A 26,291-nucleotide genomic window follows, 5' to 3' on the forward strand; every position below is an offset into this window, starting at 1 on the left:
CCGGTGACTTTGCAAATCTCATACGGAAACTGCTCCAACGGAATACTAGGTATGAATGTAACCGTTACGCAGTTGGCACCCACAATGATAACCGTGTCGCTGACTACTTTACTCTCTCCTATTCTTCTGGGTTATTTGCCACCGTTGTGCCATTGATTGGATTCTATTCATTGTAACAGATATTTCAATATTCATGGACTTGAATTGCCTGGGTTCTTTTTGGTCGTGCTACTTTTTGTAATAGCTTAAAGTGTGTTTGTAGAGAAGAAGGAAGGAAGAAGAATCGAAGAATCTAAACTTTTCTTCACCTGCTAAAAAGTTCTTTTATTAATTAAATTTATAGTTTTTATATAGGTAACATTTTTTTTTATATCTACGGTATTTTAAGGTGCAAGAGCCCATTTATATTGTTTTGAAATAATATGCGTCGTATTCAGATCCTTAATACTTCTTCTTAAAGTAATACAGTACATAAATAGGTGATGAAGTTTATTATTGTAATATGCTTATCTAATCACTTTTAAACTGTCGATTCATTTATATTAAATCTATTTCATCAGAAGTGCCACATTTAATGACTTTCCTGAGTCTAGTGTTAATTATGTAAATTATAAGTATAATTGATTAGTTTCAATAGAAAATTTAGCATCATTACTGATAAGATTCATTACGTATCGACACGTGATTTCAACAAATTGAATTCATTTGAAACTATTTGAGTCCAACATTGAATTTACTTTGGCTTTTCCAAAGCTATTTATGATTATTTATTACTGGAATATGCAAATGACGTCACTTTCCGTAACCGACTATTGGACTATAATTTGACAAGGACAAGCTCTGAATACCGTGAACTGGAACTGGCTACGGAAGACCGGCGCGGGAGTGGCTGTTACTTTCACTGAGCCCTGCTGTGTGTGTGTGTCTCACTAGTACTCACTAGCACTGTAGTCAAAACCCAAGCATGCTTGTGAGGTCTTAGCAGTTGTGCCTAAATAATTTGTGGTCCTCAGCGAAACCCTTTTTTAAGCTACTATATGAGCTGTGTTTCTATAAATGGTAATAATTTATAGGGTCTTATAATCTTAACAAACTATATTAATAATCCAATAGGATTCTATTATTAGTTTATTTATGATATAATAACATTTGAACTTAAATCCTTTTTCCGGCTGGTTGGGCATGGGATGTTTAATCCAGACTGCACCGAGTGCCCACTTCAGGTAGTACCTATCTGCACCAATGGTCATGGATTAGCCTCGCATCTCAGTCCCCAACTGCACCTATAGCACTTTTGGGGAGTACCAATCTGCCCCGATGGTCAAGAATTAGCCTCGCATCACAGTCCCCAACTGCAGCTATAGCACTTTTGGGGAGTACCAATCTGCCCCGATGGTCAGGAATTAGCCCCGCATCACAGTCCCCAACTGCACCGATAGCACTTTTGGGGAGTACCAATCTGCCCCGATGGTCATGAATTAGCCTCGCATCACAGTCCCCAACTGCACCGATAGCACTTTTGGGGAGTACCAATCTGCCCCGATGGTCAGGAATTAGCCTCGCATCACAGTCCCCAACTGCACCGATAGCACTTTTGGGGAGTACCAATCTGCCCCGATGGTCAGGAATTAGCCTCGCATCACAGTCCCCAACTGCACCGATAGCACTTTTGGGGAGTACCAATCTGCCCCGATGGTCAGGAATTAGCCTCGCATCACAGTCCCCAACTGCACCGGTAGCCCATTTTGTGGATTACCGATCGGCACAGTTGGCCAGGATCTAGGCTCGTATAACATTCCTAAACTGCACCAAAATATGCAGTTACTACAGTTAAATATGCAGTGTACTGTGTCGCTCATTTAGTGGCGTACCCATCTGCACAGATGCTCAGGAATCAGCATCGCGTCACAATCCTAACTGCACAAATAGAGTTTAGCAACCCCCTAACTGCACCAGTAACTGGCGTACCCATCTGCTCAGATGGTCGTTCATTTAGTTAGTTCACTTTGGCGTTTCAGTAGCGAGCATCATATATTCCATCGGCTTGGTAAAGAGCTCCTATGTTTAGTATCCAGAAGATTAAGCGACCCTCGCACAATGGGAGACTTTAATTGCAGTCGAACATTAAGACTCTTGGAAACTCCTTCGACCATCGGTACAGTTTGGTATCAACCATAGCTATAGTAATACCAGAAACAAAAGAACCCTGGGCCGTTTCGAGCCGCGCAGGTTTGAATGGTATGCCACACCTACCTGCGCGAACCGAGAACCGGAGTTTTGCCAACGGGTGTCAGGTAGATGGGGGGGATGCCTTCGGCCACCTCTTGGTGCGGAGATTTGCCAACGGTGGTGGTGGGAGAAAGAGTGTGACGGAGGGAGGGAGAGCGATTGTCAGGGTTGTCTACGCTTGGCAGTTATTTATGCGCTTGTCGCAGTGGGTTGGGTTGGGTTGGGTTGGGTTGGGTTAGGTTAGGTTAGGTTAGGTTAGGTTAGGTTAAAAATTCAATACATTTCCTTTCACAGTCAGAGGTGCATAACTCCATTACTTTGAACACAGTCAGCATCCTGCCTGGTTTGTCCACCCCTAGCGGAAGCCACCCTCACGGTCACGTGTAATCTCTCTCTCTCTCCCTCCCGCTCTCGCACAACCCACAACCGTTGGCAAAACTCCGCAGTATGTGGAATTCATGGATGGGGACCCTTTCTACCTGATACCCGTTGGCAAAACTCCTACACTCGCGCGAACCACGTGATCTTTTCCTTTCTGCGCAGGTTGTTTTGTTCTTGGTATATCTATAAGGTGTCCCACCAATTACTACAATATGTTCTATTACTACTTCTGACACTTCAAGCGTTGTCTTTGTGTGTGTGTGTCTAAGTGTGTGAAAGTGTCCGGAGAAAGGGTGCAGTGGGTGTCCCGTATATGAATTGGTCCTCTGAACCTCATATTGCATAATTCTAGCGGCGCCGAGGGGTCCTCAAGGTAACAGGTTTTCTCACTCTCTCCACGCCTCGCAGGTGGAGCGATTTGACATAGCTTTTAATTTTTGACTTGTGTAACACAGTAGCTGATCCAACCTGCGATAACTAATTGATCCAGTAAACTTATCACTTTGTCGTTTGGATTTTTTCGTCGTACAAAAACCCACACCACCTTCTTACTATAAGCTTCTTATTAGGATGTTTCTGCAGTTTGGCAGAATTGAGGAGATCTCCTGTGTCAAAAATATCGGCGAAACTGTTCAGTAAGACATATAATTTATTTTCACCAGGGTTAAACGACAAATCTGTTGTAAATATTTTTCAGGAATCGTATTTTTATATGACGCATACATAATACCTTTTTTGTACAAGTCCTCCAACTTAAAAAGGTAGGTCTATGTTGCATGGTCATAGGTACCTTATTAGAACATTATATGGATCCTACAATTAGAATTGCCAAACTTGTCTGGAATCCATCCAAATTTTGAATAACCAATAAAATCAAAATATTGTATTTATTGCTATGAAAACAACATAAAAAATGTCGGCTTTTGGGGACATTCTAAAAGTAAAAATCTACTTAAATAGTTAGTTTTTAAACATAGAATATAATGTGACAAGACTTATGTTTTGTGAATGATTAAACAGTATATTAAATTTTTAATAAAAAACAATTTTCATTTTCCCCCTTTCTCTTAAAAGAAAAGTATTTAATCAACTTCAAAAATTAGATAGTTTATAAAAACAACGAGTGATTATATCATGAGCCAAACAGGATCCATGTTTTCTATTAACGTCATACCATATACCAACAATCCTCCGGAAATCCCACGAACTAAATCCTATTCTTAACACCTACATGGGCTTTCCAAGATATATTTCGGATAGTAACCTCTCAAACCGGTTGCTCATATCCAGAGTCAGAAGTTGTAAACAGCTGATAGCAATCAGCTGTCAGCTGTATGCAGACCACTGTGATTACGCGAGAGAAATTGGCGCCATTGCGCGGCTGTCAGAACCTAACCTAGCATTCGCGTCCATGTTGTAATAGTATACTGTAATTCAACGTTGTGATTGTGACTGCCTTCTATATCACTGTAACCTGTTGGATTGGAATAGTCCTCAAATTATCTAACCTAATAGGAAAGCTGTCACCTCTATATTTAAAACACAGAGAAGTAATATTTATATTACTTCTCTGTGTTTTAAGTGTCTTTTATCAATTTGCTTCTTGTTGCCCCCCTTACCATGTTTCTTCATGCTCTTGCAGGGACTTAAGCGTTAATGTGTGTCAGTTCTTGTAGTATTGCTCATTGATCATTAAGCTTTTAATCGGTTGTCCTGACTAAAGAACAAGCTTATCTAAATCAGTAACAAAGTGATTAAGGCTTATCTCTTTCACTCAACACTAGACACATCTTCGTCTTCTCAAAATGTCCAACCTGGTGTTTTAGTATCGTATAATCTAGTCTGGTATTATTTAGGTATCGTTTTTCAATATTCTGGCTGACCAAGCATAATATTGCATATTTGTTGAACACGTAATCTAAGTGGTAGTGCCTATTACAAGCAAGATATTACTGGTTCGAGTCAACCACCTGCACGAATTTATCACAACTAAAATGCCTATTTGAAAATTTTCGTAAAGTTACAGACTTGACCTTCGCAAATAACTGTAGTCTATGGTGACGGGCAGTTGACGTTCAAACACTTTGAAGATTCTCTGTTGACTGTTGACTTAAAATCAAGTCGAAACATTTTGAATAAACCAAGACTTGAAAAGCTTACGAATTTTCTCAAGGTGTTCTAGACACAGGGAATTCCGTCTACAAAAACTACATACATCCTTAGATAAAAGGATACTCCTTTTATCTATGATACATAGAACAATTGCAAGAATAAAGAATCAGCAAGATTATTAACCTAGTAAAATGTTTGGTAACTTATCCTCATGGATGTTCATGTTAAAAATCTGACAGAACTCATCCAAATCTGAATCGATCACTTTAATCAAACAGAATAACAAATTCACTATATTTCTGAATTATATACATCCGAAATTGATGTTAACAAAGTGTCCCACGAATGCGGCTGTTACCTAACTACACCCTGTGGAATTACGGTTATTTACGATCAGCTGATATTAATTAATGTTGCCGCCAACGCGCGCTGTAACCGAAGGTGATTAATATTGGCGGGATTTTCACACCACTGCTGGACATGTTAATGAGGACAGTTATTGAACATGGGTCAGATCAGAGTGATAATCCCTACCAAATCAATACTGCTGTTTCAATTTTAAATTTTTGTGGTGGGGGATTCTAGGTCAAAGGTATTTTTGTTTTTGCAAGGGAGCGGTCCAACCCCTAATCTTGTTACTGTATTTTATTTCAGGTAAACCTGTTGATAGATAGCATCATTAATTGATAACCCAAAGCCAAATTTCTGCGCCCAGAAACAATCTCGCTTTGAATAAAACCAGCGATTTTTATTTGAAATTATAAATTTGAACGAATATTGTTTTTACCTCTGGTGACATCAAAACATAGAATTAAATCGGTCCAGTGTTTAGGCCTTGCCGTACCACCTACGATAGTATCTTCTTCCTTAAAATGGTTTACGATACCTGCATATAGTAATCGTTTGTTGCTGTTTTCTCAACTAGTTTCGATTCTTCTGAACCATCATCAGGCCTCTAAGTGTCAACCTGACACCTTGAGGCCTGATGATGGTTCAGAAGAACCAAAACAGCAACAAAGTATTACTAAATACAGACTACAGGTGTCGTAAACCATTTTGAGTATAATACAATAATCTAGGGGCTACTTCCCTATAGAGTTAATTCGCTAATTCTTCCTTTTAAGGGAAATTCGCTAAAAGGAACCTGATGCGAGTAAAACATTTTCTTTTCTGTAGAACTCCCTCCCCTGAAATAATAGAATTAATTTACACTTTGGCTGTACTCAAACCAACGCTAAAAGTTATTTGTCTTTTAAAAATCGTTTGGCAAACTTTGCACAAGGCCACAATAAACCAATGATAGCGGTCTCGTAAATTTCTCATCCAACTAAAGCATTTTAAATTAAATAATGTATGTATTGCCACAGTTTACTCAGTTTCCAATACAACCAATCACATTCCTTATCGATCTCGAGCTAAACAAATATTGACAATTCATCTATCTCGGAATAGAAAACCTCATTTTCAGCCTAGTATCACGCAAAACATCAATCCAAACTTGTATTTCATTTGTTTCTCATTGTTTTGTGGACACGGATGATAAACTTTTTTGACCTGTAGATTCGCTGTATTTTCTTTCCGTCTTGGATTCAAATCTACCAATGTTTCTAGCTTTTTAATAATGATCTTGTATGATGGTTTCGGGCCCATCAGTCAATATAGGCTATCTCAATCTCAATGAATTTAGTCTGAGTAAAATTCCTCTGTCTTCTAGAACACACCTCTAAAAGTCATTGAACAATTAATTATTATTGTTTTCTGGATAAAACAAACATATTTTAACTGAAAATCGTTGTCTAGAAACTGTTTTAATTATTATTTAGTGAATTTTGACCAAATAAATACATTACAAATCGAGTTAAGTAGAGTTTCGTATGTAACTGTGAAACGTCGGTTATCAACCTTGTTCCGCTCACCACACATTTAGTATGCAGTCTGGTTATAGGGCCGTTGAATATTAAAACAGTGATCGTACCGCAGTTCACCCTAAACCCGTTATTTTATACGCCCCATGAGTCTTGATCGTCTTTTGATTTCAAATGGCTTTACTTTAGAGAGAAAATCACCTTGTAGCCTTTAAAACTCTATACTTATACGTCGAAAACTTATATAGGATACATTTTACACACGATCAATAAAGATACTACATGCAACGTGATATTAAAATTTTCCTATGGTTTTAGTAGAGGGAGTGCTTTACTACAGAGAAAGTTCTCTTCCCCTGAGACACATTTTATTAGTTTTCTAGACATACTTACAAATCACGGTGTAGTCAAATTATTCATGATTGCTAAAAACCACTAAATTGGCCGGATTTAAAACGAAACGAAACCCTGCATCAACTTATCAATACAAAAACATATAAGGATAGAATCTTCCATCACTAGGGCGTAAAGTGACTTTTTTCGACCCGAGCTCAAGTTTCAAGACCGAGGCGAAGCTGAGTTCGGGTAATTAGCGAGGTTTGACAATACAAAATTGTTGCCCGTGTGATGAACTAAATTTTCAATCATAATTCAACATTAACAAACTAAGCTAGAAAACTAAAATACTTTTCATGTAAAGATAAACTCTCAAAACAAATTTAAACTTGTTTTCATTTTTTATGCAAATTAGCAGTTGTTTAGTTAGTGATTCAATCATTTTGTCTATTTATTATGATTGTGTTAATGTAAATCACGAATGCTAGAAAAGACCCGGTATGGATCATAAACATAAACAAATGACGTTTTTGGTCCGAAAGTAAACAAAACCATATGTTAATTAATGCTATTAGGCCTAGTATAGGGGGTTTGTTTATTTTCGGGCCAAAAACGTCATTTGTTCATTTTTAGGGTCCATACCGGTATTTTTCTAGTTTCTAGTATTCGTGGTGTAAATTATACTATCAATGTGTCGATTTATTTACAAGAATTCAAAAATAAGCTACAATCAGTCGATATATAATAATTTCGATAAATATGCGATTGCTTTCATTACAATCGAAGTTTACAGCTGTTTACAACAGCTGACTTTACTACCTCCGCAACACATGTATTAAAACGGCTGTTTTCGCTGCAGTATGGCGGAAATTATGTTTAATGGTTTATCTTAACCCCATAAACAAATAATGGAATTTAGGACAACGTTTGGTGAATGTCTACTGCCAAACCCTATTTAGGCGTGGTTAAAACCGAAATGTTTTGGCTAATCAAGAACTAGAGAATGTGGTTTTGGTGATTAATTATGAAATGTAAAAGGTAGGAGCGTTTCAAATGATTGTCAGTCAACTAGCAAATGAGAATAAGTTTTAACAATTTCTACATTTTTGAGCAGTGTGCACTGTTACCACGTAGCCGAGTCCTGTATTCAGAGGGTTACCGGTTCGATCCTGAGGAACGTCAGAGTCTTTTTAAAACTACATCCAGCTGTTTTCGATCAAGGGGTTTTAAATAATAATATTTTCTGGTTTTTACAAAGCTACACAAGGGAAACTTTAAAAATATTTAATCTAATAAAAGTATTATTCATAAGCTTTTGTTTGTCTCTAGGAACGAAAGAGCGAACCGCACATTGTCAAATATTTTTCACCACAAAATAATAAAACTATTGGTCAATGTCAGTGCATTTAAGCGTAAAAGCACATTAATAAAAACAAATAAAATAAATAAATAAAACTCAGCTTCCAATTATACAGTCGAATGGAAAGACAATTTTACCACCCTGAGTCAATGGTTATAGGATTCGTTTATACAATGTTTAATTAATTTTCTTGGGTTTTATTTTACAGTCCGAACAATATTTCCAGTGTTTACTCGTATTTTTCTGAGAACCAATAAAACATTTTCTCTCTTGTAAAACAGTTTTTTTTATTCACCAGAGGCTTGGAAATGCCACACAAAATAAATATAAAGTTAATTCAAAATTTTCAAACAACAAAACTTCAACAGAAAATCTTCTCTCTCTAAAAATTTCCAATTCAATTGATTTCTTCGGATGAATTATTTTACTGAACGCTGGCCTTTATTTTAGCCGGCTCGATGTTTTCAGTTTTTCGTGACAACAGAAAACCAGTGAAGTGATATTATTTTTTACTCTGTGAAGTAAGTAAAGATTTTTAGATTTAAACCTTGTGGAGTTACAATAATTTTTATTTTACAAGTATTTTGAATTTTAAAATTGGGTATGATAATTTTTTTTTTGTTAGTAAGTACAAATTAAATTGGAGGTAGGTTTTATTAAGAATAGGCCTAAATTAAAATTAATTGCTATGTGCATCCGGTTTAAAAATAATTTAAAACGCAATATGCAATGAAAATTATTGTTTGTTACGCAAAAGGCGTTTTAATGGATGCACATAACGTAGAAAATATGTACGTTTGGTTGACAAATGTATAGACATTTAAAAACGTAAGTAACATGCATTTTAAAATAGTGGGAATTGCGGTTAAATGTTAAGGAAAGATCAAATACGTAGAATTTATTTAAAAATTTTGTTTGTTCAGCATAACGTCTATTGATATTCAGAAAACTCTATCGAAGATCGAAAAGTAAAAAATATACAGTGTGTAAAAAATGTCTCCCCCCCCTATTTATTTTTTTTATTTTTTAAAATAATGAAATATCGTTTGGGGAGTGATAGTAACATAACGTGAAGTTTCTTTTGACATAGTTAAAATTTTTGAATTCCCCCCCTAAATGGGGGGTAAGGGGGGTAACTCAAAATTTTTAAATGTAAACCCCTAGCTTGTGACACCTCATTTGAAAGAGCATTAAAAAACTAGGTAAATGGTGAAAACTAGAAATTTCTATCTAATTTCTAACCGGAATTACAGCCAAAAACGCTCAAAATTACAATATTTTTTGGAAACTCAAAATTGTAATTATTGCATACACCCTTTGAGTGACCCCTCATTTGAAAGAGCAATAAAAATCAGGCTTATGTTATTAAATTAAAAAACTGTTACTTCCTACAGCCAAAAATTTCTACAGCTAATAAATTATTATTTTAATAAAATCTTTTATTTCTTTATTATTGCAAAAGTGCAAAATAACATCTTTTGAAAAAAAGTGAAAATGAAATGTATTGGTTATCCACAACAGAGCAAGTACAAACTAAAAATTTAAGGTTATTACAATAAGAAATGTTCGTGAACATGAGTTTGTTTCATTAGATGACCTTTGCTCAGCCGGTTTTCCCTGTTTGCCCTGGCATGGGTTTCCTCAACTCATTCTGTCAATGAGCTGTTACAGACAGGTCTAGGTCAGTACTGCAGCATAAATTCAATTTCTATTTAATAATAACAATTATGTAACTATTTGATAACCGTAAAGACTTTTTTGTTCATTAAAATTCTCTAAGGTTAATAATTAATTGTTAGTTTGTTGCTATTTAGTTAGTCAGGTTTTTTAATTTAGTTTCTTTATTCAATAGTTAGTTTTTTGTTAAAAGTTTATTAGAAATTTTTAATAATGGCTCGAAGCAAAGACGATAAGGTGGAAATGGTTTTAACTTTTGGTGCCTCGAATGAAAACTACCACGAGACAGAAAGGAGATTCAACGAAGCACATCCTGATCGACCAGTGTGTCGAAAATATTTGAGGGAACTAATTGGCAAGTTCAGACGAACTGGATCCGTAGCTAATGCTCCAAAATCAGGCCGAACATCTTTAGACGAAGAAACACAATTTGAAGTTGTGGCAGAATTTGTAGAGGATCCTCAGCAGTCGACTCGATCAGTTGCTACACTGTGTGACTTATCCCATCAAACAGTTCGAAATATTTTAAAGAAAAATAAATTTCACGCTTATAAATTTAAACTTGTCCATGCATTAAACGACGATGATCCAGACCGTCGACTTCAATTTTGCGAAGAAATGGAAGAACTAATCAAAGCTAATCCACATTTCGTGTATAATGTAGCTTTTTCAGACGAATGCACTTTTTTTGTTAATGGAACTGTCAATAAACATAACTGCAGATACTGGGATACTGCAAACCCCCATGTTTACCGAGAATCCTCAACGCAGTACCCAGAAAAATTAAATGTATGGGCTGGGATGTTGGGTAATCATATCCTAGGACCATTTTTCATCGATGGCAACCTCAATGGAGAACATTATTTGCAAATGCTTCAAGAGTCGGTTTTTCCAGCCATAGTGGAAGTTATTGCACAACATCCACATGAGTTTGATGAAGATATTGTTCACTTCCAGCAGGATGGCGCTCCCCCTCATTTTCATCGACAGGTCCGAGCATTTCTAAATACACAACTGAATGGTCAGTGGATTGGCAGGCGTGGCCGGATAGAATGGCCAGCACGGTCCCCCGATCTAACACCTTTGGATTTTTTTCTATGGGGGTTTATTAAATCGACAATTTATAAAACTCCCGTACAGAATATTGAAGACTTGAGACACAGGATTGTTGAAGCCTGCAGAAAAATCACTGAGGAAACATTCCATAACGTGAGGGAAGAGTTCACGTCTCGTTTATTTTACTGTCAGGAAGTAGGAGGACTTCAGTTTGAACATTTGCTGTGAATTTATTTGGTGAACACAACATCGCTACTGTTATTTCGCACTTAAGGTTAGTTTGTTTGTAAAAATCATAAAAAACCATCTAATTACCTGTTAGAAATTATTAATCCTTATCATTGGCCTGATTTTTATTTATCTTTCAAATGAGGGATCACTCAAAGGGTGTATGCAATAATTACTTTTTTGAGTTTCCCAAAAATATCGTATTTTGAGCGTTTTTGGCTGTAATTCCGGTTAGAAATTAGATAGAAATTTCTAGTTTTCACCATTTACCTAGTTTTTTAATGCTCTTTCAAATGAGGTGTCACAAGCTAGGGGTTTACATTTAAACATTTTGAGTTACCCCCCTTACCCCCCATTTAGGGGGGGAATTCAAAAATTTTAACTATGTCAAAAGAAACTTCACGTTATGTTACTATCACTCCCCAAACGATATTTCATTATTTTAAAAAATAAAAAAAATAAATAGGGGGGGGGAGACATTTTTTACACACTGTAAGTTTACTAGCTGTAACCCGCGGGCTTTGCCCCGTTTAACTTCTTAATTTTCAAGATTATCTCGTTCGCATGGCTCAATCACGTCCTGGTTGAAGTTTGTTCGCTACGCTCACTCACCTTTAGGTTGGAGCTCGTTCGCTACGCTCACTCACCTTTAGGTTGGAGCTCGTTCGCTACGCTAACTCGCCTCCAGGTTGAAGTTCGTTCGCTACGCTCACTCACCTTTTGGCTGCAAATTAGCTGTTGTCATAAATGTAAAAGAAATAATAGTGCTGCACCCTGTTGGTAATCCTTGTAACTTTAATGCTATTGAACATCATAGAACAGAACCAACTTGTTTAATTGAAACAGCTGTTAAGATTCAATAATTCCATTTCTCATAAGGTTAACATGGGAAACTCCAGAGCCACTGGGGCGGAGCCCGAAAGGATTTTTGAAATAAGAATATGCCTATATGTTAATCGGGAATGTGAGCTATCATCATGCCAAATTTCAGCCCAATCCGACCAGTATTTTTCGAGTTTACTTTTCCCATACACACATACACACATACAGCAACCACCTCTTTTTTATAATAGTATAGATAGATAGATAGATTTAAATTAAAGTCAAATCGAAAAACTATGTCAGGATTCTGATATCATCAAAGTACACTTGTTGCAAAGTTGAGTTGTTTATCGCTAATTAGCTTCGATTAATTAGATCTTGTATATTGGAGTGTCAGGAATAATAATTAGTTTCATAGACAACCAGACTCAATTAACTTATACAATCTGTAGTATTATGTTATAATCAAGTTAAGTAAGTGTGTGATTAAATGTAAGCAATCACTATTGCGCCTGGACCATGACCATAGATTAAACATATTCCCATATTTTTTTAAATAAGTTAGCCAAAATAGCTTTATCATTTGTTAACCACTTTCAAAACTTGATTACATTGGTTTTCCTTTGTTTTTTTTTTAGTTATTTTACTAACTTGAACAACAGTATTTCAAACACACAGGTCTATTAGTAAAATCCCTAACCAAATTAAACATTTAGTCGTCGTCATCTACTCAATCAAGATTTTCGAGACATTTAAGCCAAGCTTCAAATCCTACATTCGGGTGAGAAATCGAGGTATCCAAAGTCAATGCCAAAACTAACATATTTAAAATGTTAGTTGCACATGGATCACTGACTGTACAGTTGGAAATCTCGTAAAATTCATCAGTTCAAAATACAAAAACAATGTAAAATAGTTTCGCTTTTGCATTTGGAACTATTCCCCTCCCCCATCCCTTTAATTATAGGAACGAAATTTTATTCGCCTTTGCTTTATCACATTAAATTTTAGACCAAGTCACATTCAATGGTATCGTTGATTACACATACGCATAATACGTCATTGATAAACACGTAATTTCTTCAAGCACAGCCTCTTGAATCTGTCTAAGATAAAATATAAACAATCACTCAACATGAGCTCAATGGTTACCGGACAATATGCCAAAACAAGTTAAGTTTCAGCTTTTAAATACGGTAGAAGTGCAAGTTCTCTACCATGTCCAACATGGTATTAAATGTGTAAGCACTTCTATAAAGATGTATGGATGTATTGCCTTAATAGTGGTGGGATTCGTATAACATTACAACAGAGAATTCCCGACACACACACATACAGGAAAAACAGCTGATCCCGCACTCTTATGAATAATTCAGGAATCACCCACGCGCACGCGCAGCACACAGCTAATGTGCAAGCGCAAATGAAAGTAAGTTGTTCATATAGTACAACGGCACTGACCAGGAACAAATCTAGAAGGCCTTGACTCCGTCGCTGCTCACGCGATCTCGGTGGCCGTGGCGGCGCACGCGGGAATTCAGACATGACGTATAATTTTACACTTTCGTTTGTTGACTAAGCTACTTCGGCATTAATTTCGTTGTGTGATTATATAAGTATTGAATCATTAGAAATTAGGTCTCGCTAAAATATTTTCGTATGATAAACTTGAGCAACAATTTAGAAGTCTGGAATGTGAAATATGTATACATAATTTAGTATACTTTGTAGATTGGCATGTCTAGTGACAACACTGTAACAGAATATGTAATCTAATAGAATAGATGGGGTTTCCACCACACGTTTCATTCTAAGCCAACAAATAAAGAGTTCTGTAGATTTAAGACCATTTAACAAAATAAAACAATGTACAGTATTTCAATTTATAACTTTTCGATGAAGGTTTTGGTTAGTTTGGTTTGGTCTAAATGCTCCTCGACAAAGAATATCATAGAAGGCATAACTTTATGCAATAGCATGGGGTGCATACGATTTCAAAATCGGTGTAACCGGTAAATTCAGGCAATAAACATACTCACTTGTTGTATTTATGTAGTATTTTTTGTAGTACTACTGTAGTATTTTTGAGGCAATAGGAAAACTGTGGAACTCAAACTTTATTCCAGATGTATCGAATTCCTCCAGCCAATAGTGGAATACCGTTTCGTGCGTGTCAAGTTCTCATATTACGTTCTGTGCGTCGTTAATTAATAGTGATTTGAAATGTAGAAGAGTTTCTTTTGTTCAGTGGTTAATTAGTAATGCTCAGTGTTCTAACATACTCCGAGCATTTACAGTAACTAACAACGCGCAATAAATTGGACGCGTAAAAGTTATATTGAGATCATGAATGTTCTGGTTGTAGCAGAGATCAAACATACGTAGCTAAAGACAAATGTCTGATTATATAGTTTTGTCCAGACCATAATGGATATTACGTTTTGTTGATTACTGTTTGTATCTTATTTCTTCTCGAAGCACACATCGTAAAATCTCCCCTGAAAAGAGACTAAAGAGAGAGAAACAGTTGCCTTCACCGCACTCTAACGTCGCCACCACGAAAACACATTAAGAAGACTTTAGATTTTACAAAAGGTTATGGAGAAGTATTCTTGTACATTTCAAAGTCGATGATTTTAATATCAATGTTGAGCATTATAATATAGAAAATGTAAAGAGCCACATTCTCCTGTACTGTATATCCTATCCTCTTGGGAAAGAGCTAACACAACTAGAAGCCTATAAACACAGATTAGACTGACGGGCCAATAGCTAGTCAAGTTAAAAACGTGAGCTTTACTTTCGATTTCACACATTTCGTACACCCGTTTCAATCCTGGAGCACACTACTCACTTCTCCTAAGTTTATATCTAGGATTACGTCACGCCTAGAACTATTGCCCACTTCTCAATCTCTAACGTTTGCTACTGGAAGCTGGACCCATATTATAATTACACTTATATCACATTCAGGGTACTCTCGATTACGGCTACGTAAGTCGGGTGGCTTTCTATCTTCCAACCGGTTCCATTCCACATTTCTTCCGTGTTACACCGATCAAGCGTTCCACTCTGCCATTCTGCCGATACTCTGTTCCAATGGTCCAATCTGTAACGATTCCAACGAACATCTGTTCCTAAGGTTCACTCAAGCACCATTTTGCCATTACTTTGTTTCAAAGGGTCCAATCTTCAACCATTCCACCAATCCTCTGTTCCAAAGGCTCAACCTGCCACTATTCCATCGATCCTCTGTTCCATCGGTCCTCAATTCCAACATTACTCTGTTCTGAAGTCCACCATTCCACCAATCCTAGGTTCCAAATGTCCACTCTGCTACCATTCAACCAATTCTCTGTTTAAAAGTCTGCCATTCCACTAATCCTAGGTTCCAAGGGTCCACTTTGCAATTATTCCACCAATCCTCTGTTCAACGGTCTACTCTGTCACCATTCCACCAACCCTCTATTCCCCAATTTTAGGGATCTCTTTAGGAAATGGAAACACAACTACTCACAAAAGTAATCAGAATCATAAAGTGGCAGCACTCTTTTTTATTTAGCTAAAAAAATCCTTTGATTTGTTGGCGATATTTTAATCTGTTCCTCCAGGACCGTAGTCCCCCTTTCTAACCTCTAGACACCAGACTAGCCGCGCCTCATTGTGTGTTTGTGTGAGTGTGAATATACATATGTATGTTATTCATGTTCTCATTGGAGTAGAAACCTCTTGTTGGTCGAAACACAATGTTGCTTTAACTAGTTCATTAAGACACGTCGTTGTTTTATATTTTGAAAGGAAACGTGAGTTGTAAGTTCGTGTAAAGGTTTTCTCCTGTACCAGTTTCGCTTGACGATTTAATTATTTCATGCCCAATAGTGCAACGCATGTTCACCATGGCCATATGCTTACATTCAATCAATGCATAGGAAGTTGTTTTGTGTTGTAAAACTAGGATTTTGGTTGGATGACAACACTTGAAATATTGAACATAAATTAAGTTATAGTATAGATTCCTGTGGGAGTGAGCTAGCCTAGCGGTAGAGCACGAGACGGTCCTAGAGGTCCCGAGATTGAATGCCGTAATGCCGATAATCAATAATAATAATAATGCCTTTATTGCTCTTTGCCAATCATACATCGTATAGCAAACGTCAATAAATACAAAAAAATTCAGCGAATAGATGTTATCTAAGTAATAATATATGCCGCAACCCCTAGGCTGAAGTAATGTAAAAAACAATCACTATCACAGCCATAGATTAAACATACTCCCTTAGGGAGGATGTTTAATCTATGCTACAGCTTAGCATCCTGGGTCAAAAACAGTAGAAATTCATGTAGGTATGTAATTGAACGTCAAAAAAGAATAATTACAAACACAATTCATGTAATCTCTTACTTATGTAAAAAGTTGTATACAATTTCTTACAGTCACTGGAGGGAAACCGCTTATAAAACCTGAAAACGTTATTCAGCACTTGTTACATTCTAAATTTACTAACTTGCTTATGCAAAGATTTTTATTGAAAATGTAAAACTTTCTCCCCACGAAACTTGTCTAAAACTATTTAAATTACAAGTGCACCGAGTGGGTATTTAGAAGTGTATTTGTGAGGCGAAGTTTATGAATTGACACATTTATCGAGTCCTTGGTTGACTGCTCCTTCAAGTTGCTTTTTGTAAAATCCTTGACTCACTTAAATCGACACGCACCTAAACACTTGCCAGGAATTCGCTTTAGGCAAAACTTGTTTGCTCGCCTTTTCCCGCCCGAGTTCCATTGCTTTGACACATTTTATGTATTTTATATTAATTCTTTCAAACCCTCGCCTTTGTGAAGAAACGTCTAATTTATTCATTCATGCAGTTTTACGTCAAGAAATACTAGTATGTTTACCTGTGTTATTTTTGAAGCTGATATAAAGCATTTTCACGGACACCAGTCCACGCATGATTTTTAAATCTGTACATTTTTATTACTGTACCAGAAGACCGAGCTTTGCTCGGATTCAATAAAACATTAATTAAATGAGTTAATTATTGAATCGAAACTTGTGCAAACCTTCTTATTGCCTAGTAGCATTTGGATAATATCGTAGTTTAACTTTACAGTTTCATTTTCATTTTATTTTCCACGGCAATGCCATTTACAATAATTCATACAATACAGGTTCAGCATTAAGCGTAGCAAGGATAGCACGGTATTTCAAATTTCCAAATATTGTCCGATTGCAATGTGGGTGCATAATGATTATTCAATAAAATACCTCTAATATGCCGACAGGGTGACTTTATAGGTTTAAGGAATTTCAGACTTCACATCGCTGACGTTCTTCCAAACGTAGAGCAGCGATTCGTCGACTCTCCTACTCAAAATGATCTGCCTGTTGTCCATCATACTGCTCGGCCATAAGATCTGAAATTATTTCACCACTTTCATCCTTCTTTGCACGACTTTAATAAATTGGCTTCAGCTGGTCCATATAGATGGAATGTCTACTTCAGTATCCAATAGTCAATGGTCCAAACTAACCAATGCAGTTGTTTTTTTTACACGTCAAACCAAATTACGACACTAAAAATAACCTGCAACAGCTGTTTTCGTTAATTGCCACTACAAAAAGGTTTTGTCGATAACATGGGCACTTTCAAGGGCTGTAGGACAGAACCTCGATTTTTCCCAGTTTTGTGGCCAACTTCAATCGATTTTTCGTGTCCAAATACCCAACATACAACAAAACAAATCAAAAAACCTCGGACGAAAATAAATGTTTGCCCCTACACGTGCTTGATTTAGGATATAGGATTTTCTTAAGTTGTTCTCAGTCAGCTGTTTGAATGAATTTAAGGACTAAGTGAGCAAACTAACCAGTTGTAAACTTGGTTGCAAACACTGTGATTAATGTTGGTTATTGAGACCAACTGGGGGAAGGGAAACTTATTGGAAATAAACATAATTTATTGTTATTCGCCGACTTATTTTTATTTCCAAAAACCTCCCCTCAAACATTTTAATATCAGAGTGTCTTAAAATGGAAAGGGTGATATTATCTTTCAGTAACTTTTACTGGTGTTTGAATTACGGAAAGACAGACTCCTGACGTTCAATTCCAAGAAATCAATCCCAATTTCAATGAATATTTTAATCTAACAGCAATACTTTTAACGATCCTGTCACAAATAAATGTTTATCGAATTACACTTTTTACAAGGGTTTTCCATACACATAATGAATACAAATACTAGGGGATGGAATCAAACTAGCAAACATATCTGTCTTGCATAGTATACTTTGTCGTCTTGGTTTAATCACCCTACCAACGCAGCACTGTTTCAAAAAACTCTGTCATCGACTATTTTTAGCTAAGGTTCTCTGTGTACCTGGATCTGTCCATTAAGAATCTTAGTAAAATTTTCTGTTACAGACTTACGTGGACCAGCCATGCTCAGACAGTGTGTTCAGTGTCCAAATACAGATCCTTCGATGGAAGGTGTAACAACGCCAGGCACACAGAATGGGGAGCCGCCAACACATCCTTTGTAAGGCTTCTGCCTCCTTATTACGGTAAGTAATCATTATAAACAGTAACTTCCATTGAGACTTTACGAGTAGTAACTTAATATTGTGGTCTAATTATTAAATAAAAAGGAAACAAAAGGGTTACGATTTGGTTGCTCCAGACAAAATTTTGAGTATTATTTGCATAATCGTTTATGAAAAGCCTAATGAACGAGGACAACTTGGTTCAACTACTAACTACTACCAAGTTACTTAAAGGCCGGGGCCACACTTGTAATTTTTAACCAGCGAGACTGTATTTTCCGTTTTCACGTGCAACGCACGTGAAACAGTTAACTTACTCAGGAACAAGATGCTATTCTGATTGTTATGCGAGCACTATAACCACTTAGGTACTTCAACTAATGGTTCTGTGGTAGATAGTTATACGGTTAAACTCCTTACTCTTTAAACTGGGGTATATCCATTCTGAAATGAAAAAAATATTTTGATTAACTGTAAAACATTTTCAACCCTTACTAATTTGTTTAAATTTATTCATTAAAACATTGAGCGACATTATTTTGCACATTATAGTATTTGACCTTACGTTCCAACTCAACTCTCACGGTGAAAAACTTTATGTCATCTGAATGCCTGTAGGAGGTGACCTGGTAGAGTGCGGGACTTTGGTCCCCGAAGTCCGGGATGAATCCCCGAACATTAATGGGTGTTATCCATGTGAAAATCCCACGACCTTGTTTAAATCAATTCCAGGCTATAACCTAGCGTTTGAAGGTGGCAAATGATAAAAAAACACCTAATAAAGTATACATTTTGTGTTGTTTCATTAGGAAGTAATTTGGAATTGCAGTATCTTGTTTCTCTTTTTTTATTAGTTCTTTATTCACTAATTTGCCAATTAAAATATTATGTGTCCCCCTTAGTGAAAAGAAAGGTTTTGGGCCTTAACCTTGCGAAAATTTAAAAATTACATTTGCGTTGATAAACCCAACAATAGCATTCATAGTCCTGATAATTAACATCCACATTTTAAATAGTATATAGTTATCGATTGATAGTAATTATAAGATAATTAGTTAGATTTTGAGAAAAAACTAGGACGGTTGTTAATTTGAAACTAGACCAAATGGTCATTAATAATAGTAGAGATTTGTATTAACTTTGACTAAGCTGAAAACAAACATTAATAGCTTTCCTGATTAAGACGTTCTAATCATATCCCAAGCTACACAAGTTATCTCACAGAAGCTTGATATGCTATTTTACACTTAATCCAAGACAGATAGCTTTAAGTTTTATTCTTCGTGTCCTACAACAAATACCGCTAAAATAATTGTATCTTTTGGCCAGAAGCTTAGTTCCAGTAAAATTTTTAGCACGAAATTGTCGTTATTTTAGAAAATGGGAAGCCCTGAAATCTGAGATTTATCTGAGAAACAGCTTTGCCGGATGGTTTCTGCACTAAGCATATAGTAGAACGACTCCCAAAAGAACTGTAAACCCACACGTAAGTGGAATATAGGGCCAATTGCTACTCTTACTGCTGTAAAAAGTCCCCAAGTTAGTAATATTTTCAAATCCAAACTATCACGCCAGTGCAACGATTTAACTGGCTATAAGTTGTGTAATGGTTGGAAAATGTTACGAGTTAGTGTTCCAGTACTTAAGTATTATGATTTTATATTGATGTTAAAGGCATTCGTATTTCAATTAGGTAATATGTAATTACAGTAGTCTATGTGACACCAAAAGTATACTCTTGGTTTGCTTGTATAGTGCGAATTTTAGATATTTATTACACATACCAGAAAAACAGTAATAAGTGCGATATTATAGGACGTTAGAAATTTTGTTGACACCTGTTTCAGTCTTAACTTGTTAACATATTAATTTCAAGAGTGTTTTTTTTTTTTTTTTTTTTACAAAATAGCTCCATTTGAATAATGCCAATTGCACTGTTAGTTTTTAAAACCTTCTAAGTAAGCTGTAACAGTTTCCTTGCAACTTTCATTGGTAGCCTATTTGTTTTATTAGGGAAGAATATTTGTCAATGTTTAGCCTAACTGTTTTAGTTGTTTAATTAAATTTATTGTTTAAAATATGTTATAGGTGCAAATACTTTTTTAATTAAAATATTTTAAGTGAATACGTCAAAAACCAAAATATGATTTTAATAATTTTACCATGCGTTAACAATTGAAATGTGTGTAAGTATAACAGGTATATGAAGATTCTATCTTAGTTAAATTGCACCGTTAACAAACCCTATTGAAATTCAAATCACTGTTTCCTCCATGGTATTCTTGAAATGGTGTAAAAAGCATTGGTCCTCAAACTGAGCCGTGTGGTATCCCATAGATAACCTCTGCATTACATCTGATCAATGACTCATTAAATATTAATTTATTCAACGTCTGTTTAAATGATCTTTCTTTTTGCTCATAAACGCGCAGACTCCTGGTGGACCCCGTATTTCTTCTAAACCCACAGCTGTGCCGCCGGTGATAAAACTTTCACTGGTTGGGTAATCGAGGAAGCCCAAGGTCTCGGCCTTGCGGCACTTTCGAGTTCAACCACGTCCGCCGACAATGATTGTTATGTGATCTTGCGACGATCAAAAGACATTTTTGGTCTTGATAATGGAAATGAGGACCTAATTTGTGGCCAGTATCTTTTTTAAAGAAAACATAAATCATGTTTTTATACTGATTCTTTTAGTATAGTACCTATTTATGATTTTGTTTCCTCAAAACTATTTCAACTATGTACGAGGTATTGTCCTTGCAGGACTTTCGAGTTTAACAACATCTGCTGACCGGCCGTGGTTGTCTTGCTCTTGCAATTGAAAGACAATCTTAATCTTGAAAAATCCAAACGTTGACCTAATTTGTAGCCAATATCTTCTTCAAAGAATTAAATCTTGTTTTGACAATTCTTTTTGTATACTGTTTATATTTTTGGGTTATCAAAGCTGTTTTGACTGAATTTGCGACATTTTCTAGTACAATTACTTGTATTGTTTATTTATCTATTCCAAGGGACATCCCCAGTGTTTTATAAAACAAACCATTTAAGTCAACCAAAATTGACGCAATGTAGTGCTTCAATTAAAAAAAAATTCTGATATTTTGCTAAGTTCGGAACACTTAAAGTAATTCGTTTGTTATCTATTTAATTTGTTTTTGTAATAACATTTTTTGACGTAATGTTTTGTCATACTAAAAATAATATCACTATTATATGTTTTTTTTCTGATGCTATGTTTGTATTTGCATCGCATTTGCCTAACTGATTGTATAATGTTAAACTTTGACTGGTCAGCGTGTTTACAAAGCCACTGGCACTGATAAAATAAAAAAAGTCTTCTACAGAATTGAGTTTAGTAGTTGTAAGATTTCTTTTTAATTATCAAGTTCTATAGAATCTATGCTAATAAAAACCTCGATTAAAAATATTGAGTGATGTGCAAAAATATCTTGGCACCAAAAAACCTGCAAATCTGTAGTCTAATTGGTTTAAAAATTACAAAATATCATAACCGTTTCTGACTGAACACACAATATTAGTCTAATATTTCAAAAGTTAGTCAAGTCTGAGGGTACAGATGGATATATTTTTAAACGGCGAATTTGAAATCACACTTCAAGTTATGGCACATCTATAACAAGTAAGTCCTAGTTACCAAATCATCCCGGGAGAGCTGATTTATCTGAATATTTCCAGAATCCGGAATATGTAGTCCAGGCTCGGGAAGCGCTTTGAGGTTAAAATATTCAAATTGGAAAGAAATAATGGAGTGAATAACGTTTCTTTGAGTTCGCATCAGTGAGGCTGGGAATGTAAGTCTCTGCAACTTTATGTTTTATCGATAAAATAATATTCTCTACTAGAACATTTTTACAACAATCAGTGATATTTTATTGTGTAGTTAACAGGAATGCAATTTCACAAAGTTAAATAATGACTGAGTTGAATCATTTATTTTATTTACAGTTACCATTGTTAAAGTAATTTTTCTTTGTGTATTTTTTTTTTTTTTTTTTTTTGTATCTACTTGTTACTCGTTAGAAGTTATTGTATTAATCTAGAGAATATACACAGTACCTGGGTTTTCCAAATCCATTGTGCGTAGTCTATAATACACAGTATATCTATATATATAATACGTGAAGCCGTTTTTTGTTAACGCAACTCCTCCCTTATTTGTGGACCAATTTCAACGTTTGAGGTTCAAACGATTCGTCTCAATATGTAGTTTTGCAATAAGGTTTTAGATTTTGAAATTCCTGCTCTTAAGGGCGTGAGACCCTCTCAAAGGTCAGGTTTTCCCCATAAGAAATACATAGAACAAATTTAAAAACAAAAACAGCTGTTTATAAAAAGAAACTCATTAGCTTTTTGGGAGTAAATATTGATGTTTGTATATTCAGTAGGTTAAGACCAAGTTAAACAGTTAATCAGTTTAAGAACAGAAAATGCCTCAATTTCAAAGAAGAAATATTGAACACGGGAGGAGGACACAATTAATAATAAGATTTCTTGTATTCCCTATTTTAATAAATTTAAATTTGACGAGCACTAGGTTTACTGCTATGGGGAGAGTATTAAAGCGTATATTTATGTTAAATATCATTAGCTTAGTATAAAATAAATAAATTTGCCAAGTTTGATCAATATCTAAATATATAAAAGGCAAAGCCCTCACTGACTGAGTGACTCACTCACTCACTCACTCATCACTAATTCTCCCACTTCCCATTTACCTAGGAGGCTGAAATTCGGTACACCGATTCTTTGGGCATTAAATAGGAAAACTAAGTAGTTTTTATTCTGATCGGGCTTTCGAGCTCCGCCCCAGTGGCTCTGGAGTTTCCCATGTTAACCTTATGATTTTTCATATTTAAAAGGAATTTCTTAACAGCTGTTTCAATTAAACAAGTTGGTTCTGTTCTATGATGTTCAATAGCATTAAAGTTACAAGGATTATCAACAGGGTGCAGCACTATTATTTTTTAAATTTATGACTACAGCCAATTTGCAACCAAAAGGTGAGTGAGCGTAGCGAACGAACTTCAACCTGGAAGCGAGTTAGCGTAGCGAACGAGCTCCAACTTAAAGGTGAGTGAGCGTAGCGAACGAACTTCAACCAGGACGTGATTGAGCCATGCGAGCTAGCTCACTTGTGAAGTAAAATGGGGCAAAGCCCGCGGGTACAGCTAGTAAATAACTATTCATTGTGATAAATACGTTAAATTTATCAGATTATTATAAAACGATTTATTTATGTCTACAAGTTCAGTTATAAAATCGTGTACTTAGATTCAGTATCTTTACTGTCACTAAACATTTTCACACAAATGTAATAGACAAATTCAAATGGTTGTTTCTGGCACAGTAAAATTTACATAATTTCTAAACATCTATAGGTACTACATTATAGCAAAAAATTTTAACAAGAGCCTTGATCAATGGACTTTTAATAAACAGTCTTGGCTAAAAGTCTCAAAGTCACTGACAGAGCTGTCGCACAAAGCAAACACAAAGCATCGCACTTCATTGTATACTCCGAACATTAACAATACACAGGAACCAATCAAGCCTCTTCATTCATATTTGGGTTAAATTATCCCAAGCTGCTTCCCCAGTAATGGTAAAGCCTTAAACATATTTTCATTTAAACTATAACCCCTTTTAACATTTATTATCATCACATTAGATTTCAACTAGGCTATTTTATGCAAAAAAACCCGTTAGCCTATATTTTCAATATCCAAAAAGTATGTGGTGAAAAACTTTACCTCACATTTCAGCATGAATATACAATCAACCCAAAATATTTTTAAAATCTCCTAAAACATTGTTGACACGTTTTCTAACCATCTACCAGCATAAGGATGTAATAACTTGGTCAGACACAACACGTAACTTTCTATCACGCAACACGATTGTAGTGTTACTCCGCGGTATACGAGCCCTGAATACACGTGCGGGCGACGCGGCGTACATGTGTGAACGTGTCTATGCGTGTCAGGACATGCCGGCGCATCTGATTGGCTCACCTGATTGCCTTGCGTCACATTGTAGGATATTAGCCAATCAGGTAACGTCGTGTGGAGTTACACCATCAACTATCAGCGTGTATGTGGATGGAAAAGGCATAATTTGCAATTATGTACAAAGTTATTGTATGGCAAATGTATTCCAAAAAGAACGTGCAATATACAGATGCCACGTACCGGTATCTTTTTGCTTAAGTTTTACGTTCAAATTTGAGTTTTCATAAATATTTTAAATTGAACAATGTGATTTACTAATTTACTATGTTCTTGATTATGCCTAGAACTAGGTAAAGCATAGATAAGAGGTGATGTTTGAAGATGGAATTTTTAAATATACAATGGCATAGTTGGTTGGTAGGTATGTCAAAATGAAGGTTATGTCGTTATTAAAAAAAAATAAAAAAGCTAAGGAATCCAAGCGGTACTTAATTTTGAGTTGTTCTTTATGAGAGAAAGAACCTAAAGGGCTTAATGAGTTCAAAAACTATAATGGATACTACAGAGCGTTTTTCGTCCCTTGGTGATAAACCGAATCAAAAACCAACATAAACAGTTTCCTGTCGGTAACAAATTCGACACAACAAACCATTCATTGAAACCTGTACAGAAAAGATGATTGACGATGGAATTCGTAAATGTAAATGTCATAGAATTGTTGGTAGGTATGTCAAAATGCAGGCTATGTTGTAAATAAAGAACTAATCAGTAAACAAAGCTAAGGAATCCAATCGGTACTCACTTTTGAGTTGTTATTGTTTAGACTTCTTTAAAGTGAAATCTTACTTCTTATTCTTATTTCATCTCATAGATAAAACGGTTATTTGTCGTAGAAAACACAGACTAAGTTTGTTGGTCATCATGGATGAATAATTAAAAACAAAACACTTTGATTTAAGAAGTAAAATATTCGTTTGTTTTGATTAATATATTAGCTGATCGAATAACGTAAATATACATTTCAAGTTTAAATTACTTGAATGTATAATAGATCGTTTTTAGGGAAAACTACTAAACAATTAGTGACTTGTATAAAGCTTGTATACTTCCCTAGCGTATAGTGGTTAAAAAAGCTTTAAAATTATACCATATTTATGAAAATTGGTGAAGAATTAAGGAAGTTATGGTATACAGACAAAAAAAGCACTTTAGAAACTATAATATACAGTGAGTCTTGTAACCTCATGAACAAAATTTTTGTGTCCTGTTTATGATTTTTACAAAAACATTCATAACTCCTTTACTATTTTAGATACAGCGTTTAAATTCTGTAAAAATGTCTATCTTATTGACCGCTATTTTTGGACAAAATATGAATAACATCTCCTGAACCGTTTAAGAGTAAAGGCTTTTTATAATATTTGATGCCAAATTCCACGAAAAAAATTAATTTTACCAAATATTTGATGGGGGTATAATTTAGTAAATGTTATTCAGATTACAACGATGTCCTATAAGCTTACTTTTGACAAAGAATAACTGAGAAATTATCTTTTTCTTGTTATACCTTCAGTTTTCTCCATTTAAACCATGTTAAATTGATAAAACTACTTTTTAGCACTGTTTAAATGGAGTAAACTGAAGGCATAACAAGAAAAAATTAATTCCTCAGTTATTTTTTGTCCAAATTAAGCTTATAAGAT

General features: G+C 35.4%; 1 protein-coding gene across 2 annotated transcripts in view; it reads left to right on the forward strand.

The window, feature by feature from the left end:
* LOC129004994 (uncharacterized) overlaps positions 1 to 26,291 on the forward strand; it is a 76,367-nt gene that overhangs the window by 11,854 nt on the left and 38,222 nt on the right. For both annotated transcript variants that reach the window (XM_054433730.1, XM_054433729.1), the window contains exon 3: positions 18,495 to 18,634. In XM_054433730.1, the coding sequence (XP_054289705.1) occupies positions 18,495 to 18,634 (140 nt within the window). The remainder of the gene's footprint in view (positions 1 to 18,494; positions 18,635 to 26,291) is intronic.

This window comes from Macrosteles quadrilineatus, unplaced genomic scaffold (genome assembly GCF_028750875.1).
Source record: "Macrosteles quadrilineatus isolate MER2022 unplaced genomic scaffold, UCM_ALF_1.0 Scaffold_14__1_contigs__length_3811126, whole genome shotgun sequence".
Classification (NCBI taxonomy): domain Eukaryota; kingdom Metazoa; phylum Arthropoda; class Insecta; order Hemiptera; family Cicadellidae; genus Macrosteles; species Macrosteles quadrilineatus.